The sequence below is a fragment of the Leptopilina boulardi genome, unplaced genomic scaffold (assembly GCF_019393585.1).
Source record: "Leptopilina boulardi isolate dan_hultmark-lab unplaced genomic scaffold, ZJU_Lbou_2.1 LbouV2_300, whole genome shotgun sequence".
In the NCBI taxonomy this organism is placed as follows: domain Eukaryota; kingdom Metazoa; phylum Arthropoda; class Insecta; order Hymenoptera; family Figitidae; genus Leptopilina; species Leptopilina boulardi.
This window is the reverse complement of record NW_026137864.1, coordinates 1,192,050-1,213,105: the sequence shown is the minus strand read 5'-3', so window position 1 is coordinate 1,213,105 and position 21,056 is coordinate 1,192,050. Positions and strand designations below refer to the sequence as shown.

Genomic DNA, 21,056 nt, shown 5'->3' with positions numbered 1-21,056 from the left:
TCAAACAGAATTAAAAAACATCAGTGGGTGTGAGGGTAATGCATAAAAAGTTTACTGTATACAAAAGGGTCGTGAAGCTCCCTTAATAAAGATTAGTGAGTCACAAACGCTTTTCAGGGCGTTTTGTCGTGAAAAATCCCCTTCGCGATTCTTTTCCACTCTCTGTCTCCAAGGGTTAAACACTGCAGTATAAAGTGTTCGCATCAGTTGAGCACACATGTGTGCTCGCGAGGGAATTTCGATACTACAATTTTGGGGATCACCGCAGAGAGTCTATATATATATATATTTTTTCAAATCCCATGAGAACTTGACCAAGTGCCAATGGGGATTGTCAAGCAAAGTCCCAAGCGAGGATTAAGGCCATCGATTCGCGCTTTTATCGCCGTCCCCTTTTCTTTTTTTTTTTTTTTTTTTTTTTTGACGCAATTCGTTAGGGACTTCCAATCGTTATTCAACAACTGTTATGTCAAAAAGATTTTATAACTCCCTTCGGAATTATGTATTTTAAATTTACTTGTGTACACGTGTGAGCATTTAATTTTTGTTACATTTACTTTTATATTTTAATTTCAATATTTTTAATTACTAAAGAATAAATCATCTGTAACAAAAACTTAACAAAAAAAAAAAAAAAAAAATCTGCGCATGAATTTAACATGAAAATAATTTTTTTTTAATTATCATTTTAAAGAATTTTATTAAATAGAATTATTTTTTAGACGAATTTTTATTTTTCGAATTAGTATTTGACTGAATTTCTTTTTAAATATTTTTTTACTTTTAACTTAACAAAATTTTTAGGTACCGAATGTTTATTTGACAGAATTTCTTTTCACCAAATTTTTTTATTTCAAAAATTCTAATTCTATAAATTATAATTTAACCGAATATTAATTATACAGAATTCTAATTCAAGAAAATTTTAAGTTATCAATTTTCATTTATCTGAAATTTAAAATAGACGACAAACAATCAACAGAAAGATTTCGACACGATTTTTAAAATTTATCATACTCACAAATTATTTTTAAAAAAAATTGTGATTGGCTTATTTTAAAAGCGTCAAAATCTATCTGTCAATTATTTGTCAGCTATTTGCAATTTCGGAAAATGGAAATTCGGTATTTTAAGAGTTCTATCAAATAACAATTTGTGCAACTAAAAATTCGGACAAATTAAAGTTTTAGAGAATTGGAAATTCTGTCATTTAAAATTGCGAATCACTTAAAATTATATTTAATGAGAATTCTGCTAAATTAATATTTTATAAAATTATAATTTTTCCAATTTTAAAATAAAAATTTGGTAACAAAAATTCTGTAAAATAAAAATTCAGTACCTAAAAATTTTGTTAAGTAAAAATTTGTTTAAAGAGAAATTCTATTAGATGCTCATTTGAAAAATGAAAATTCGTCTTAAAAATAAAAAACGAACGAATAAACTCTAAAATTAATTTATTAGAATTTTCATTAGAATTTCATTACTTAGAATTTACTTTTTAGCCGAATTTTTACTTTTTGGAATTATTATTTAACAGAGATTCCATTTAACCAAATTTCTATATTATAAAAAATTGTTATCTAAACAAATTTTCATTTTGAATAATTTTTATTTCATCGAATTTAAATTGGACAGAATTATTATATGCTTGAATTTTCATTAGACATAAAAGTCGCATTTAAAAGAATTTTTATTTTACAAAAAGAATATTAAAAAAATATATATTAGAAAAAAATTATTTTCTAGCAAAATTTTCATTTGCTCGAATTTATATTTTTTTAATTTTTAAAACGCCGAATTTTTTATTTGTCCAAATAAATAACTGCCAGAAACATTTGTAAGCAAATTTTAAAATTAATCAATCAGAAGTTATAAATTATGATTAATTAATTTTTAAATTTGTGACCAAATTTTTCTTTCCGATATTTATTTGTACAAATGAAATTTTTGTAAATTCGACGTTTTAAAAATTCTGCCAAATGTAAATTCAAACAAATAAAAATTTTGCTAGAAAATAATTCATTCTAATATCTTTTTTCTAATATTCTTTTTGTAGAATTAAAAATTCTTATAAATTACTATTCTGTCTAATGAAAAATTCAAATAAATAATATTTTTGTCAAATTCAATGAAATAAAAAATTTGTAAATTGAAAATTCGTGTAATTAAAAATTCTGTAATACATAGAAATTTGGTTAAATGGAATTTCCCGTTTAATAATAATTAGAGGAAATAAAAATTCTGTAAAATGTAAAATTCTAGATAATGAAATTATGTCAAATGTAAATTTTAGAATTTATTCACGCGTCTCTAAAAATAATTATATCAAATAAAATTCTTTAAAATGAAAATTCTAATCATTGTATTTTTTTATGGGAAATTCATGCAATGAATTTTGATTATTCTCATTGATATGAATGTAAATATGAGAAATCACTAAACAAGTGGGTACCCTCAGAAGAAAATAAAAAAAAAAAAAAAAAAAAACTAAAGGGCAGCTAATAAAGAGAGAAAAAAAAAGAAGATACGAGTCAATAAATATTTTTGGAAAAAACACTAAAGATAAAATCTTGTTTGGATTGCGCAGAACGCAGGGCGTTAAATGGCCGTTTATTTTTTTGGTGAGTGTATAGAAGAAGAAGAAGAAGAAGAAGAAGAAAAAAAAGAAAAACAACAGATGCGGATACTCACCAACATACTGCGGGTTCAAATCGTTGGCGATTGTAGAAGAGTGCGAGGGAGAGGATGAAGGCGACAGGTGACCAGTGGAAACGGAATTCTTAATAGATGGTGGATGGAGCAATAGCATCCCTCTGCCTTTGCCTCCTATGGGGCCACCTCTACGGGATCCTCGTGGTCTCCCACGTTTACTTGTGCCACGAACATTTGGTCGCATCCTTATTCCAGAGCCTGAGCTAAAGGTGAAATGATGACCCAGTCGAGCGACTTTTGGTACTTCGCCAAATTGCGAAGATGGTAAATGAGAATTTCTAAAGTCAGCCGCCGACACTGGACCATCCACGTCGACCACCAGGCCTTCATTACTCGTTTCATCCTATATCAAGTTGAAAAAAAAATAATACATTTTTTTTTTTTTTTTTTTCATTAATATGTAAGAAACAAATATAATTTCAAGCAAAGAACTTAATTTCAAAAAAGGGGATTTTATTTTTATTATTTATAAACGAATTCAATCGATGAATAAAAATGAAATTCTTAATAAATGAGGTGGATATAAATGTCGCTTCTTTTTTATATGAAAAAAAGAACCAATATCAATATTTATTATTTTTTTTTTCTATAATGTAATTATTATGCAGTAAATAATGAAGATACAAACCTCAGATTTTTCAGGACTCCCAGGATTTCCAATGTCATTCGTAAAATCAGAGATTTGAAGATTTTGATGATTATTTTGTTGTGGACAACGTTGTATTTTATTTGGATTCGATCCCAATTTCTGAACAGGTTGCGTTAATTCATTTGTGTTAAAAATATCATTTTCTTCTAAACACGGCTTTTTCGCTTCATTCTGTTGAAAATAAAATTTTTAATACAATTAATTAATTTAATTTTTAATCATTTAAATTATTATTATCATGAAACTTAATAAATTACGACATAAATAATTATATTAAAAAAAAAAAATACTCAAGAATTAACACAAGGGTGTATACTATTTTCCGGTTCTTTTTTTTGGTTTAATTTACTTTTTCTTAAATCTTCCAGCTACTTATCAATTAGGGCATATGGTTTTAAAAATTTCTAAAATATACTTGAGGGAGAAATTGAAAAATTAGATTTGACAGAAAAAACTTGAGAAAGAAAAAAAAAACCACGAGAATTTAAGAAAAATGAAAGGAAAATAAAATGTCGAAGAAATTGAAAAAGTTTGAGAATTTTTAAATTTCACCCAAAAAAAAGAAAAGAATTCGAATGAAAAATTGAAAAAAATAGAGAAAGAAAGAAATACACAAGAATTATAGAAAAATGTAAAAGAAATTTGGAAGATAAATTAAAAGAAAAATAGAAAATTTTAGGAATATCAATAGAAAAATTTGAAGAATTCAATAAATTAATTATCATTATTAATTGTTAATTTAATAAAATTAAAATTCATAAGAAATTATTTTATAAATGAATAACTTTTTATTCTTATTATCAATGAATAATACTTTTAATTCATTCATGAATAAATTTAGTTATGTAACAATTTGTCATGCAAATTTCCATTTTCCAAGTATTAAAAAAAAATCAAAGAAATAAATCAAAGAATTTAAAAATAAATTGAATGAAAAGAATTGTTAATTGAGTAAAGAAGTGAAATAGAAAAGAACCGAACGTCAAATTGTATATACATATATATGTATAAGGGCGCGGGCTTACCTTGACCGGAAGCGCGGTTTGCTTCCTCTTCCGGTCCCTCTCCTTGTGGTGTAGACTTAACTCAAGGCGAGTCTCCTCCGTGTTCTGCTTTCTCTCCTCGCTTCGTTGACTGTCTGCAATATACAAACACACACACACACATATATATATATTTATACACGAGGGTAACACATTTCATTACTTGTGCTTCTTCTTCTTGTTATTATTATTTTTCGTTATTAGGACATTAGCATAACCTAACGAGCATAATGTAATTGCGTGTGGTATGCATGCCATCGTCCTCATCGACCGACCCTATCTCCCAATGCACTTAAGCATACTCAATGAGAACTGGACTTCTGATCGTTACATTTGGTAATTGTTCTAGAACGCTCCGATTTCATTCATCGAACACTTTCCCAATCAACAAATTAATACTTCACGATAACTTGCGCATTTCAAATGAATGAAAAAAAAAAAAGGAAAATTCTCCTTCTTTGACTTTATTGAGACAATTGATAATTAATTCTGATAAATTGATCTCGATAATTGATATTAAAAGAGTTTTTTAATGATTGATCTTCATAATTGATATTAAATGATTGATCTTGATAAATAATTTCACATTAATTATATATATGAATAGATTCAGGCCTCGGATTTATACGACTTTTTTTTCGAAAATACTACTTTTTTCAATTTATTTTAATAATTTTTCGACTTTTTTTTACATTTAAAAAATAAAAATAGTATAAAATACAAATTTTTTTTCATATCTTTTTTATTTCAATTATTTAACAAATTTTTAACTATAATTATTTTCTAAATTAATTATTTTCAATAATTTTAATTAAATTTCTTAAAAAATACAATTATCATAAACTATTTTTCAATTAAAAATTTTATAAAATTTAATAATTGTTTAAAATTAAAAAAAAAAAATCAACAAATAAAATTTGCCAAAAATATCAATTCAAAATCACTTGAAATTCAATTATTTTCAAAAAAAAAATCAATTTTAAATCTTGTAAATGTCAATTATTTCTAATGTAATATTGTCCATCTAAAATATTCTGAAATATAATAATTTTAACTATAACTCTTCCAAAATTCAATTATTTCTATTGATTTTTATAATATTCTTTAAAAATTCAATTATCTGAAAGAATTTTTCAAATTAAAAACTTTTGAAATTCAATTTTTGTCTATAATTTCTAATAAATTCTTCATCAACAGAAATGACCAAAAATTTCAATTAAAAATCACTTGAAGTTCAATTATTTTCACAAATACAAATTGTAAATCTTCGATAATTTAATTATATTTAAAAAATTTTACCTAAAATTACTTGATAAATTATTTTCAATTCTGTAAAATTTAATTTTTTTTTTTTTGAATTTTCAGAAAACTTTTGAAATTCATTTATTTCTAAAAATTGTAACTCTTTCAAAATACAATTATTTTTAATGATTTTTATAATATTATTTAAAAATTCAATTATCTGAAAGTATTTATCACATTGAAAGCTTTTGAAATTCAATTTTTATTTATTTATTTATTGAAAATATACGGGCAAAATTTTTATTTGTAATTTCTAATCAATTCTTCATCAACAGAAATAACCAAAAATTTCAATTAAAAATCACTTAAATAATTATAATTATAATAATTATTTAAAAATTCAATTATTCCAAAAAAGTTTCAAATAAAAACTCTAAAATTGAATTGTTGACAAAAATTTAAAAAAAAAAAACCACAGCATTTTAAATTTGCAGAAAATTTATATTAAAATTTAAAATCTTCTGCAATTCAGTTATTTTTAAAAAAATTTCAAACTTCAAAAAATTTTAAAAATGGAACTTTAAGAATTTTTTTTAGAAATTTGTCCTACTCAATTAAAATTTTTGAAAATTTGTCTTACTTCAATTCCGAAATACATTCGAAATAAATTTTCTTGATAATATGCTTATAGAATTATTCTTATTTTAATAAAATGAATTTAATATCTAATAACATTAGATATTTAATGTAAAATATTTATTCAGTAATTAAATTTAGTTAAAATAAAAAATCTATTAAAACGACTTCTTTTGCGCCCTAAAGTCGATCCGAGGCCTTGTATCACATAATTAAATACATAATTTAAAATTGAATTTTCTTTGCTATTTAAAAGAAAATATAGTTCTGAATTTACTAATAATAGAAAAAAAATGCCAAATTAGATAAAAATAAATTAGATTTTGCTATTTTCCAACTTTTCTGAATTATAATCATATAAAATAACTGTGTTATTAAAAATAATAAATGAAAATTTCTCTTCAATAAGTTAATTAAGTTAATTACTTAATTAAATTGTGATACTAATGAAAGTTTTCCTTTTTTTTCAGTAAATTAAAAGTGACCAGTAACGAATTAAAAATTCGTTTCTTATAAATACCCTTCTTCATTTCCAGTAAACTGGAAGTAACTAATTTAAAGTTCGTTTGTTTCACTTTATCGGTTATTTACAGTTACTTACATTTAGCTTCAATTTCTTCATCGTCGAGTAGAAGTGAAACAACTTCTTTCGGCTTCAAGGTGTCTGGCTTAAAATTACCTCCACTAATTACCATTCGTTGAATCTAAAAAAAAAATTTTATTTATTTATTTAGTCGAAATATTTAATTTAAAAAAAAAATTTTTTTTCTAAATTTAATAATAAAAAAGTAATAAAATAAAAATAATATAAAAAATATATAAAATAAAAATAATAAATAATTAATTATAGTGATGAATGATACAATTTTTTATAATTAGGTATTTAAAAAATTAATTAATAATTACTCATTATAAATAAATAATTAATTACTAATTATTAATTACCAATTATCAATTAGGTATTAATTGTTAATTAGATACAAATTATTATTATTTATTATTATTATTTATTATTATTAATTTTCTAGTTAATATTTAATTAAAGTTTTATAAATTATAAAATTTTTAAGTACCTCACTCTTTTCTCGAGCCCTTTGAAGAATTCTTTCTTCTATGGTGCCTTTGCAAATTAATCGATAAACAGTGACCTGTTTGGTTTGACCCAATCTATGAGCTCGATCCATTGCTTGCTGATCTACTGTTGGATTCCAATCGCTGTCGTAGAAAATCACCTGGCAAATTTAATTTTTATTTTATTCGTTAATTAAAGTAATGAGATCAGTAAAGATTCAATCTACCAAAAATTTACGTTATTTAGAGATTATAATTTATTTTCCATTATTATTGAAAATTATAAATAAGAAATAAAATTTATTAGTTAATAAAAAGTTTTTAAAGTCGAATGTCAAAGTACTGATACTTCTGACATGGAAATTTTTATGTTAAAAATTATCGCGACTTTTTGCAGTTGAAATTTGTGATATTTTTAAAAATTCATATTCTTCCACAATTACCTATTACTATTATTAATTACAATTGACATTTTTTAAAAATACTTTTTTCATAATTCGGAACAATTTATCACATAGATTAAAAAAATTAAATTTCATTTTTTCCAAAATATAAAAATTCTAAAATGTGAAAAGTAATTTTCGTTTTAATTTTGATAATTTAAAAAATAAATTACAATTAATTGATGTCTTATTTGTATCGATAGTGATAAAGTTCTTCTAATTAATTTTATTAAAAAAGTTAAATAAGAATATCTATTTAATAATAAATAAATAATAAGAAATTATAGTCAAATTAAAATTAAAAATTTGCTTATAAAAATAGAATAAATTATATTCTAGACAGTTTAATTTCGATGAAATAGATATAGCCGAGAATATAATGCCGTTAAATAAATCAGATTTGTTAGATCGATTCCAGATTTCATATCAGGAAACAAAATTTATAGCATTTCCTTGTTTTCAAAAGCCAAAAATTATTCGATCCTCGATTATATTAACGGAAACAAAGATAAATTATTATTATTATTATTAATTGTTAATTATTATTCTAATTGTGATTGAATCTAATTGAATAATTAATTTTCTAATTAATTCACTAATATAATAAATTTATATTTAATTAAATAATAAAATTTATATCATGATAAATAAGAAAAACAAAATCAGTAAATAAAATTAAGTAAATTAAACTAATAAATTACCATAAAGAAATTGTTTTTTTTTTTACAATAAATTAAATAGGTTTTGCAAAATTTTAAATCTAAAGTTGTTGTTTTTTTTTACAATTTTTTCATTTGACTCGGGGTATTTTTATTTCATGAAAGAATAAAAAGTGAATTTGATAATGTATACGAACCGTGTCTGCGGCCGTCAGGTTAATTCCCAGGCCTCCAGCTCTCGTACTTAGTAGAAAGACAAATATGTCCGCTCTGTAACATGAAAAGTGCAGATTTAACGTGCGAGCAAACTATACTATGTATTTGTATGTAAATGAATTAGGGTTCTAATGCACTTTGAGAATTTACACAATAACAATTCCCTTTTTAAAGACTTGGCAAAGTTATTGAGCTTTTAATTTCATGGAAATTAACATTTAAAATCAACAATTGAATAATTAATTAACAAAAATTTGAATAAAAAACTAATTTTCAAATATTTACATCAAAATCCAATTTGAATATTTAAATGAAAATTTAAATACTAATAATAAGAATATTATTTAACTATTTATGTATAAATATATTTTAGAAAGAAAAATTAAAAGAATTTTAAATTTCATTTAAATTATGTTCAATGATATTTATAGAAATAAAAAAAAATTCAATAAATTGATTTTACCTTTTTTGAAAATCTGCCACCATATCCCGACGATCAGATATTTTCGAAGAACCGTCTAATCTCATAAATGTGTGTTTTCTGTGATACATGTATTCCTAAACAACAAAAAAAGGTTGAACAATGAAAAATTTAAGAACTCACACCTACATTTAATTAAATTTTTAAAAATTAATTTAAACTTCAATTGTATTTATTATTGTCTTACTAATATTTTGATTTATTTTTATTATTTTATTATTTATATTAATTTTATTTATTACTAATATTGATTATTTAAATATATTATTTATATTTATTTTACTGTATTTAATGTACTGATTATAAATTTTTTTTATAATTGACAAATAATTTAATGGAAATTATTTAAATTAATGTACAAAATAGATTAGAAACTCACCTCTAATAAGTCAATCATTTTTGTCATTTGAGAATAAATAAGAACTCGATGACCTTGTTCTTTAAGTCTTTTTAAAAGGCTGTCAAGTACAGAAAGTTTGCCAGCATCAGTTACCAATGTTTGCTTATCTGTAATTAAAAAAACAATATTTACAAATACAAATATAAATACAAATATTTATTTACAAAAAAAAAAAAATAGAAAGCTTTTACATTTTCTATCAATTAATTTTTTTAAACAGAAAATATAATTTCATAAATTTTTACAAAAATAAATTGTTTCCATCATTATGTAATTTCAACTTGATATAAAAAAAAATCCTGATTTTTATTAAATACATAATATTAATCCAATTATTTACATAATTTTCCATTAAAATTTTTCGAAAATAATGTAGGTATATATTTTTCTAAATTTTCATTAACTTCTTTAAAAAATTCAATCATTTTAAAAATTTGCAATCAAATTTTACAAAATTTCAATTATTTTTAACATCCTCGTAATTAAATATCTTGAAACATTAAATAATTTTCAAAAATTGCATTTTTAAAATAAAATAATAGAAATAATTCAAAATAAATTTTTTGAAAATTGAATTACTTTTGCAAATTTTTAATTTCAAATTATTTAAACTAATGTCAAATACTTTCAATTGCAACCATTTTAGAAATGAATTATTTATATTAAATCTAAATAGTTATATTATTCATAAACCTTTTTAAATTTCAAATCTTTTAATTTTTTTAATTCTTTGCAAGTTTTGTGGTTTTTAACAATTTTTTTTATGAATTTCTTTGATAATTTACTGATTTCAACAATTTAGATATTAAAAATATTGCTTTTTAAACATTTTTTTTTAAATGTTACTTGTTACTTTATAGAAAGTTTTTCATGTATTCAAATATTTCAAATATTAAAATTTCACAAGTGAAAATTGTGTAAAATATTTATTGCTGCAAAAAAAAATTAAATCATTTTAAAAATCTGTAATCAAATTTTACAAAACTTCAATTACTTAGTTAAATTTACAAACGGTTGATGAACTCGATTATGTATTTAACATTTTTGTAAATAAATATCTTGAAAAAAAATTTAATTTTTTTTTTAAATTGTAATTTTAAAATTAAATAATAGAAATTATTTTAATCGTGTAAGGTTTTAAAGTTGAGCAATTTAACTGTGTAGAATTTGAAAAAATTAATTTTTTATTTATTAAATAAATGTATACAGCATTCAATAATGCAGAACTTAACTGTGTAAGGTTTAAAAATAATAATAATTCTTTATTAAATAAAGATATGTAGAGTTTAAGCTTATTTAATTTTTGATAATGTAAAAAATTAATTTAATTTTATTAATTAATTAAATTAATTTATTTATTAATTTTTTTTGTAAAAAATTTGTTATTAAATTTAAATTTAAAATTATTTATAATAATGTAAGGGATTTTAAGATGTAAAAACTATGTACATAGTATACAAGAGAAAATAAATACTACTACTACTACTACTACTACTACTAATTAATTAATTAATTTATTTATTTATTAATAAATAAAAATACGAACCTGGAACAATGATATTAGACCATCCATTGACAGGTGTACAAACGGCAAGACCACCAATTTGTTGATAAGAAAACGTCGATGACGTAGATATCATTCTTGGTGCAAGTTTTTCTTCATAAGGTGATAAATTGAAGGCTTTTTCACATCCCATCCATAATATTCGTTGTCCAAGAAGTCCACCACATTCCTCATGTCTTCTCCACGCACAAGACGCATTACTATTACTCACATAAAGTTTTCTCGGACTAGCATGAACCTAGTTTTCAAAAACAAATATATTGAAAAAAAAAAAACGTTAAGAGATTGAAAAGATTTTTACATAATTAATTAATTATGAAATAAAGAATAAAATAAAGAAATAATTCTAAAATGAATAAAAGAATTATTAAACAGGAAAAATAAAAATTATGATTTCTTACTTTTGGATTAGTGTCACAAAGGAAAGATGGTAGATAAGTTTGTTGACAATATCGCAAAATAGGAACACGAGGAGTATGAGGATGTTCCGGCAATAAAGTCAATTTTGATTCTTCTCCTAGTTCCGTTTTCACGGCGACAATTGCCCTCTGCAACTAAAATATAAGTAAATTAATATTTTATTGAAATTACAATTTTAATTAACAATTTTTTGTTTTCCAACTTTTCGAATCGAATATCGAAATAAAATTTTACAAATACAATCAACAACAAAATAATTATTAGAAAAAAAAAATTAATGAAAATAATAGTAAATTATTTTTCAAATAGTTTTTTTCTGTATAAAAAATGTTAATATGAAGAATAAAATTTTTTTAATTACAATATATACCTTTAATGGATCCTTGGATGCTTTACTGCTCCTTAAAATTCGATGAGAAACAGTTTCGGGCATTGAGTGAATTGAATGTGTGGTATTAGTGTAGAAAGCTTCACCGGCAATAATTTTTCTTGTAAAAATTAAATCTTTCGTCACTGGTGTTGTTGTTTCAATTTTTCGCTTTAAAATGCCAATTATATTTAAAGGTTCCGAATCGCTTTCGTCGATCCTCCAATCCTCCCAATGTCTTTTTAATCTCATTTTTTTCTCCAAAAGTGCTGCTCTACAGAGCCTAATGAACATTATTCAAATGTTAATTTTTCAAATAAAACTTTGTGCTATAATTAAAAATTAAAGGGATCAAAATAAAACTATTGCCTCCTCTTAATAATAGATTTTAAATTAATATTCATTCTTTAATTAAAATGTAAATTAATATTATTACTTAGCAAAATATAATTATTTATTTAATTATTATGATTTTAATTTAATAATTAATTTAATTTTAATTCTAAAACAAAGAAAAAAATAGAAAATAAGTGATCCACTTACCTGAAGAAAATGCCGATAATGAACATTTTATTCAAATCCATTGGTGAGATATCAATCAATCGAGAGAATGAAAAACACGAATTTTCATTCTCCTCGCAAAATAGAGATCTATGAATGTATTCTGTTGCGAAAATAAAAAATTTATTGTACAACAAATGATTTTTAGATGGCAACGACTCCTTCAAAATTCCGTTTATATACAAAAGAACTGGCATTTCATATGATTCTGTTTTCATAAACAATGGTGATCGTGCATCACGTCTTTCAAAAAGTTCCGGATGATTGCAAACCTGTATTAAAAGAGAAAAAAAAAAAAGAAAAACAAAAATTATATAAATAATTGATAAATTGATAAATTTTTATATTCAAATATGCGTATTTAATAATATCTAACCTTTCGAAATTGCATAACTAAATTCATCAAATTGGATGTGAAATTTTTATCAGTTGGCATCGAATCTCCTCCACCAACCGTGTAATGAAGTAGATCCTCTATTCTTATTTTTTTCTTTAGAGCTAAAAAGAAATTTTAAATTCACAAAATCAGTTATTTTTTTCTAATGAGCAGAAGATACAAATAAGTAGACATTATTTACTATATTAATTAATAAATTAAATTTGTTTTCCGTAAGTTTCATTTTCCCATAATAAAGAATAGTGAAAATGACTCACGGCTCTTACAGTTGAGCCCTTTTCGAAATTCAATTGAATTTTTCAACATTTACAATTCGTATTTTTAAAAATAATTGAACTTCAAATTATTTTTATATTATTATTATTATTATTATTATTATTATATATTATTTTATTATTATTTTTTCAAAAAGTTTTAGATGAAAAAATCCTAGACATAAATTTTTTTAAATTAAACTTTATGAGAAAAAAATGTTTTTAGAAAATTATCTTTATTAGAAAAAAAAAAATTATTAGAAATTCAACTTTATTGGAAAATATAGTTTTTAGAAAATAATCTTCATTTAAAAAAAAAAATGATTAGAAATTCAACTTTTAGAAAAAAAAATTTTTTAAAAAAAGTGTACCCCAATCAATTTTTACAATGATTAATTAATAATGTAAAAAAATTAATTTTAATAAATTAAAAATGTACCATAATATTGTTTTCAAATTGAGAAATTTTGAAAATTAGTTACAAAATAAATGAATTAATTAACATATATTAATTTAATTGTAATATGGATATTTTTACCGGAGTAAAGAAGTTTTTGTCGTGTTGTTAAAGGACAATAGACCATGACTTCAATCTTGTCAGAAAGTTCATTCTCCACGTCTTTCTTTATTCTTCTCAGCATGAAGGGTTTCAAGATCATGTGCAATCGCGATAAATGCTCTGAAAAATATTACAATATATCAAATTTGTTAACGGACCTCAAGTGGCTGATATGACTGACAGGAATATCCTCTCAGTCGTGCAGATCCCTGGAGAGTGAGGCGAGGGCTTCTAGCGACCCTCAACAATTATTATTATTTCTAAGCGATCTCAAACGCTGGTAAACATTTTAAAGTTATATGCTATCACAAGATCGAGATTGTTCCGGTGGCAATTTTTTTTTTTTTTAAACCATTTTATATACAAATTATTTGTAATAGTAATACTATTCAATATTAAACTATACTTTTACAGTAAGCAATAAATTGAAATTATAATTTTTTTTTCTATCAATATAAAAAAATGTTTTACATGAAAAATAATTCCCGGATTCCTGGTTCACTAGGTTTTCGTAAATTATTTTTAATTTTTTAGAAATTAAATTTTTTGAAAAAATTGAAATATTTCAAAATCCATACAAATGATTATTCAGAATCAATTGAAAAAAGTGTAAAAAAAAAAATTGTCGGTGAGAAATAATAGAAAATAAAAGACAAGATTTTAATAAATAAATAAACTATTTTCATAATTAATACTTAAATACTTTAAATCTAATCCTAATTCTTATTATTATATAATATAAATTAACATTACTTATAATAATTTTTTTTTTTGTAAATTAACCTTTAAAAATCACTTACTTTCATCGATTCCTGTTTTATTTTCAGCGTGACTTTCAATATCTTTGGAAAACCATTCATTGAATTCATCATGGGAATCGAATAATGTTGGCATAATAAAATGAAGCAAAGCCCAAAGTTCTGCCATACTATTTTGAATAGGTGTTCCACTCAGAAGAAGTCGATTCCTACAACTGAAGCCCAGCAACAGTTTCCATCTCATACTAAAGAAAAACAAAAAAAAGAGAGAGAATTAATAATTTATTAATAGAAACAGGAAATTTATGCTTACAATTTTTTATTAAAAAAGAAAGAAAATATTTTTGAAATACAATATTTACAAGAATATTAGAATATTATGCTGCTTATAAATCTAAATTATACTTTTTAATGCTTTTGTAAATTGCAAATATTTTTTTGTTAATTAATAATTTTTAATACAAATCAACAAACTAAAGAACATTTTCAGAAATTAATACTTTTATGTATTAATGAATAAAAATAAAAGAAAAGGTAATAAATAATAATTAACAAAAAAAAAACAATAAAGAAAACAAAAAAATTAAATATTTAACAAAAAATAAAAAAGAAATTAAAAATTAAGAAAAAAAAAAATGAACCAACCTGCTTGTACTTTTAATGGCTTGAGCCTCATCAAGAATCATGTACTGCCATTTGATTCTGTTGAAATATTTGTAATCAGTAATTACAAGTTGATAACTTGTTATCACGACATGAAAAGAAGCTTCTTTTGTATGTAAATCTTTGGTATCCCAGAATTGACGAAGAATTTTTCTCTCCTGTGGATTTCCCCAATAGGGAACAACTTTAAATCCAGGGACAAATCTTGCCATTTCTTGTTGCCAATTGTGCAGCGTTGACGCTGGTGAAATAATTAAAAACGGTCCCCAAACAGCTGCAAAGAACAATTTTTTTTTTGTTTTCTTAAATCTTAAGGATCTTATTTTATTTATTCAGGCATCGGAAAAAATCGCATCTTATTTAAATACAGTCGAAAAAAGTCAGAAAAAATCGTATAAAATAATCCAAGGCCTGTTTATTTAACATTTTATATATCAAATTTATTCTAATACACTTTTTATTATTATTTTATTTCGACTTATTTAATTTTTGCCAACATTTTTTTTATTATAATTAATAATTTTATTTATTAAAAAATTTATTACTTACAATATTTTTCAGCTACATGACACAAGAATGCTATTGATTGCACTGTTTTTCCTAAACCCATTTCATCAGCTAAAATTCCACTGATACCCTTTTAAAAAAGAAAAGAAAATGGAAAATAATTTTATTTTTCTAATTTTGAAACTAGATATTAAAATTAAACATTTCAATTACTTTAAAAGAATACAAACCTGATCATAAAGATTTGCTAACCAATTCATGCCTTTTAATTGATAACCCTTAAGATTCCCTTTGAAAATCGCAGGTTGAGGATGTTCCTGCGTTTCAGGTGTATCACTTAATCGTAATTCTTGATTACCTATTGATGTGTCAAATTGTCTTGTTCTCGCTCTTTCACTATCAAATGCTTCCGTTGCATTTCTCTTAGCTTTTTGTTTCATACTTTCGCTAAAAGTGAAACCAAAAAAAAAAAAAAAAACTTACATATTTTTGTAATAAAACATTTAATAAATTAAAAAAGAAAAAAAATGTTAATTTTTGAAATTAGTGAATAAAAATTTTAAATTGTATTCTACCTATTATAATCATCGATTCCAATTAATCTGGGATTCTTTTCTTCATCGAGTTGATTTAAAATTCTCATTTGCTCCTCAGTGTAAACTTTACCCACTTTTCGTGACATAAAATGAGCATAAAGTTCAGTTTGTGTGATAAGAAAATTTAATTTTCTTTGTTGTCGTTTTGCCTCAATCATTTCCACATCCATTTTTCGTTGCTCCTCAGCTTCTTTTTCTAATCTTCTTCTTGTTTCACGTTCAACACGATCATATCGTTTCCAATAAGATTGCATCTCTCTTGTTAATCTCTTTGCCCGCCAAATTGTTTCCTTCATGTTTTTCTGTGACTAAAATAGAAAATATAAATTTTTTATTTTATTTACTTTTTTTTGCTCCAATTTTTGAACGTTGATTTTTGATTTTATAAATCAAAATAAATAAAATATTTGTATAATAAAGCATTTGAAAATATATATATATAACGAAAAAAAAATCTTTTTCTTACCTGCATTGCCTTTTGTCTCCAATATTTCATACAATGTTGAGCTACTTTTTTACAACTAATTAACATCTCCTTATGATTATTAATTTTTGCTCTTTGTACTTTGCCAAGTTCCTTTTTTGACATCATTATCCAAATCTTTTTTCTTCTCATTGCCATTACTTCGGGACTTTTATTATTATGCTTTTTTCTACCGCGACCACGTGACTGAAATTTCATAGCAGCTTCCAAATCAGTCTCATCCAATTCTTCATCTTTTATTCCACTTCGTTCCCAATCATCCTCGGGATAATTGTACTATAAAAAAAAAATTAGACAAATAAATTATTACATTTAAATTATATAAATATAAAAAAAAATTGCTTATCAAAATATTTATTATTCGCACCTTATCATCGGGAACTTTTTGCCTTCCTCCCTTTTCCTTTTTAATCTTAACAACTTTAGTATCAGGTCTTCTCTCCTTTTTCTTTTTATTTCCAACTATGAGTTTTTGATGTTCCGGAAATCTATCGTAACTTGATAATAATCCAGCACCATAATACTGATACTGAATATTCTATAAAGAAATTTATAATATTGTTTTAATGATAAAAACATAAAAATGCAAGTCTCGGATCCATTATATGTCGAAAATTTTAATATATAAAAAAGATAAATAAATAGATTAAAATAAATAATTAATTAATAATTAATTTAAATAAATTTAATTATTTAATTAATATTTTATTATCATTATTACTATTCATTTATAGAATCGTCTTGATTAAAATATACAAAAGAATTTTTAAGTTAGAATAATTATCAAGACTTGAATTTATAATAATTTTCAGAATGTTAAATTAATAAAAAAAATATCATAATTCGTTAAATTCTTTATATAATAAATTTAAAAAAAAAATTGAAATTATCTTCAAATTTGAAAATAATTTTGAAAAATATACTCAATTATTTAATTAATTAATTGAAAGTATCCTAAAATATTTCAAAACGTATCTAATTAAAAATATCTTTAATTACTAAAACAAATAATTTAAATTTTATCTTCAAATTTTTAATCAAAAACTATCCTCAAATTTTTAAATAAATAATTAAAATTGTCATCAAATATTAAATCAATTGAAAATATCTGCATTTATTCAATCATATTATTGAAATTATCCTTAAACATTTAATAAAATAATTTTATTTTGTAATTCTTCAATTTTATTAAATATAATTCTTTAGTTTCTCTAAATATTTAATAAAATAAGTGGAAATATCAGGAAATGTACTTAATTAAGTAATTAAAATTATCTACAAAAAATCAAGAAAATAATTAAAATTATTGTCATATATTATCTTACATAAAATAACTGGAATTGTTTGCCACAAAAATTTAATTTATTTATTTCCTAATTATTTTTCTCTTTTTTTTTTTAAAGTTGAAATTTTCTAAACAAATTTATATCTTTTTGATATTTTCTCAGTTGTTTTTAATTAAAATCTTAAAATTTTCAAATTTTTCAAATCTTTTTATTTAAAAGAATTCTAATTGAGCCCAATTTTAATTTAACATAATTCTCAGTCAACAGAATTGCAAATTCAACGAATTTTTATTTGCACCAATATTTTTATTTAATAGAATTCTTAAAACGGCGAATTTTAGTTTGTCCAAAATATTACAATTGGACGAAAAAACAATCGACAGAAAGATGTTAGTGTAATTTTTAAAATTAACAAATCACAATTTTACTGACAATTTTTAATTGGTTAGTTTTAAAAATCGCATTCAAATTTTTTTGTCGATTATTTACATTATCATCAAAAATTTATCGTTTCAAAAAATTCTATGAAATAAAAATTCAAACAAATGAAAATTCGGTGAATTGTAAATTTTGGTATTTAAAAATTCGAATCATAATACAATTCTATTGAATGTGAACTCTGCTAAATTACAATTAAAAAAAAAAAAAGAAAAACAAATGAGATAAAGTGAATTTCTTGAAAAATAAAAATTCTGTCAAATAAAAAGTACCTAAAAATTGTATTAAGTAAAAATTCATTTAATGAAAAATCATGAACACCAGTGAAATTCAAATAATTTGAAACTTAAATCGATTAATCTTTAGATAAATTAAAATTTCGTTAATTTTAACTTTTATAGATTGAATTTGCATGTTATTAAAATTGTATTTAATAAATCCGTTTTGACTAATATAAATTAGAATTATTTGAAAATTGAATTACTTGAAATTTAAATTAAAATTAAGATTCATTTGCAGTTTATTTTTAACACATGCAAATTTTAGGTACCTTATAATAGCAAATATAAAGAGTTTACTATATTTTTCCAGCACTTTTTTTTAAATTCCCTGACTTCTGGTAATTCTGAATTTGAATCGAATAAAATTAAATAAAATTGAAATGTGAATGAATTAAAATTTGAACAGATTCAAATTTGGATACATTGAATTTTAGATTGATTCAATTGGTGATTGATTAGAATTAGAATTAGAATTACAATTTTAATCAGTAAATCCTGCAACTAATTTAAATTCAGATTTATTGAAATTTGGCCAAAATAATTTTTAAATAAATAAAAAATTTTGATAAATTTAAACATGGGCTAATTGAATCATTTATATAGAAAAGATAAAATGAAAAGAAGAAGAATATTTGATAACATATGATTCCTTTTAGAGGCAAAAATTATTAAAACTTTTTATGCATGTTGGCAGTATATAATTGACTTTTTTTCTGTTTTCTTAAATTTCTTAAATTTCCTATTTCCCTAACAAAAATATTTTTTTTCCTGATTTGTGGCTATTTTGTGTTTACTTATTTGCCTTGTATAATCATTATAAACGAAGCTGAAGTACGTATAAATTGAGGACGTATAAATAATCTCAACATTTAATTTAAAAGAATTTTTACGGTGTCAAATCTTAAATTAACAAATTTTTATTTAGTAAAATTATATAAAGCAGATTTTCTAGTACATCGAATTTCAAATTAATATAATTTCAATTTAACGGAATTTATGTCAAGAAAAATTGCATAAAGAAAAATTTTTTTAACAAAATTGTTATTTTATTAAATTACGATTTATCAAAATATTTACTTAACAAAATTGTCATTGAATAAATTCACAATTAACAGAATTTCTATTTAAAAAAATTCTTAATTAACAAAGTTTTTATTAAAGAAAATTTTAATTCCAACTAATTCTTATTTAACAGAATTCTCATTTAAGAAAAATTCTATCTAGTTCTTTTTTTTTTGTCAATTTTTATAGACACAAAATTTCGTTAAATTGAAATTATATTAATTTAAAAAAAGTATTAGAAAAAATGCTTTATAAGAGTTCTGCTAAATAGAAATTCTTTTAAATCGAATTTTAGTTAAATGTAAATTGAAAAATTTTGCATAATATAAAATCCATTTTATACAAGTTTGCTAAATAGAAATTCGATAATTTAATATTCGACGTCGTACAAATTTTTATAAATTAAATGTGGGTATTAGCATTAAATAATAAATTATTCGTATTAATGAATAATTTACTTTACTTGAAGTTGAACCGATAAAATAAAATTGTATTAAATAATTTTTATTTATATTAAAAAACCAAATATTTTACTGAAAAAATTTTTTATCCAAGTTTAAAAAATCATTTATTAGATTCAATAAATAGTAGTAATTATTTACTTAATGAATATAAGATATATCACATACTTAATAATTGAATGTGAAAGCCAAATTTTTAATTTGTATTTGCTTTGGGAAAAAAGTAAAAAAAATTTTTTTTTGAAACTAATAGTTACTTTAATTTATTTATAAAAAAAATTCCAGAAAATTAAAGAAATTCCCTGACTTTTCCCTGACCGTTAGACACCCTGACTCTTCTAGTTCTGTAAGTAAAAAAAAATTATTTGACGAATCATACCTCTTGCTTTTGATAGAAACGAGCTTGATACTTTTTCCTAAGAATGTGAAATTTTAACATATCTTGAAAATCATCTTCCGTTATTGGTCCATCTGTATCTGATTCCTCTGATGAACTATCGGATGTTTCACTCAGAAGAACATCCTGTAACCATCTTCGTTCGTCTCCTACATTACTCATATTATACAAACGAAGTTTATTAATTCTTTCCTCTGAAATTATTAATAATCAAAATTAAACTTTAACTATATAAATATTATAATTATTATAATTTAAAAAAATTATAAATTTTTAACAAATTTTATGAAAACAAAAAAATAGTGTAAATAAAAATTTAGAAAAGTTAAACGAACCCTCTTTCTGTGTCAAGATATCTTCAAGATATGTTCCAGATTCATCAGAAGATTCTGACGATTCGTTGTCTTCATTGCTAGAATAAAAATATCAAAAATCGATAAGATCAA

General features: G+C 22.4%; 2 protein-coding genes across 3 annotated transcripts in view; one reads left to right on the top strand and one right to left on the bottom strand.

Moving 5' to 3' along the window:
- The window catches only part of LOC127282524 (3-ketoacyl-CoA thiolase, mitochondrial), a 208,842-nt gene that overhangs the window by 51,785 nt on the left and 136,001 nt on the right, over window positions 1-21,056 (top strand). The window lies entirely within an intron of this gene.
- Window positions 1-21,056, bottom strand: part of LOC127282518 (chromatin-remodeling ATPase INO80) — a 42,406-nt gene that overhangs the window by 20,334 nt on the left and 1,016 nt on the right. For both annotated transcript variants that reach the window (XM_051306792.1, XM_051306791.1), the window contains exons 3-25: window positions 20,946-21,022; window positions 20,593-20,804; window positions 17,053-17,223; window positions 16,668-16,961; window positions 16,181-16,509; window positions 15,836-16,052; window positions 15,648-15,735; window positions 15,081-15,372; window positions 14,478-14,680; window positions 13,657-13,797; window positions 12,844-12,965; window positions 12,450-12,739; window positions 11,910-12,189; window positions 11,521-11,673; window positions 11,102-11,357; window positions 9,535-9,662; window positions 9,138-9,232; window positions 8,656-8,728; window positions 7,359-7,517; window positions 6,887-6,989; window positions 4,390-4,502; window positions 3,344-3,535; window positions 2,695-3,058 (exon numbers count right to left, since the gene is read on the bottom strand). In XM_051306792.1, coding sequence (XP_051162749.1) covers window positions 2,695-3,058; window positions 3,344-3,535; window positions 4,390-4,502; window positions 6,887-6,989; window positions 7,359-7,517; window positions 8,656-8,728; window positions 9,138-9,232; window positions 9,535-9,662; window positions 11,102-11,357; window positions 11,521-11,673; window positions 11,910-12,189; window positions 12,450-12,739; window positions 12,844-12,965; window positions 13,657-13,797; window positions 14,478-14,680; window positions 15,081-15,372; window positions 15,648-15,735; window positions 15,836-16,052; window positions 16,181-16,509; window positions 16,668-16,961; window positions 17,053-17,223; window positions 20,593-20,804; window positions 20,946-21,022 — 4,352 coding nt within the window. The remainder of the gene's footprint in view (window positions 1-2,694; window positions 3,059-3,343; window positions 3,536-4,389; window positions 4,503-6,886; window positions 6,990-7,358; window positions 7,518-8,655; window positions 8,729-9,137; window positions 9,233-9,534; window positions 9,663-11,101; window positions 11,358-11,520; window positions 11,674-11,909; window positions 12,190-12,449; window positions 12,740-12,843; window positions 12,966-13,656; window positions 13,798-14,477; window positions 14,681-15,080; window positions 15,373-15,647; window positions 15,736-15,835; window positions 16,053-16,180; window positions 16,510-16,667; window positions 16,962-17,052; window positions 17,224-20,592; window positions 20,805-20,945; window positions 21,023-21,056) is intronic.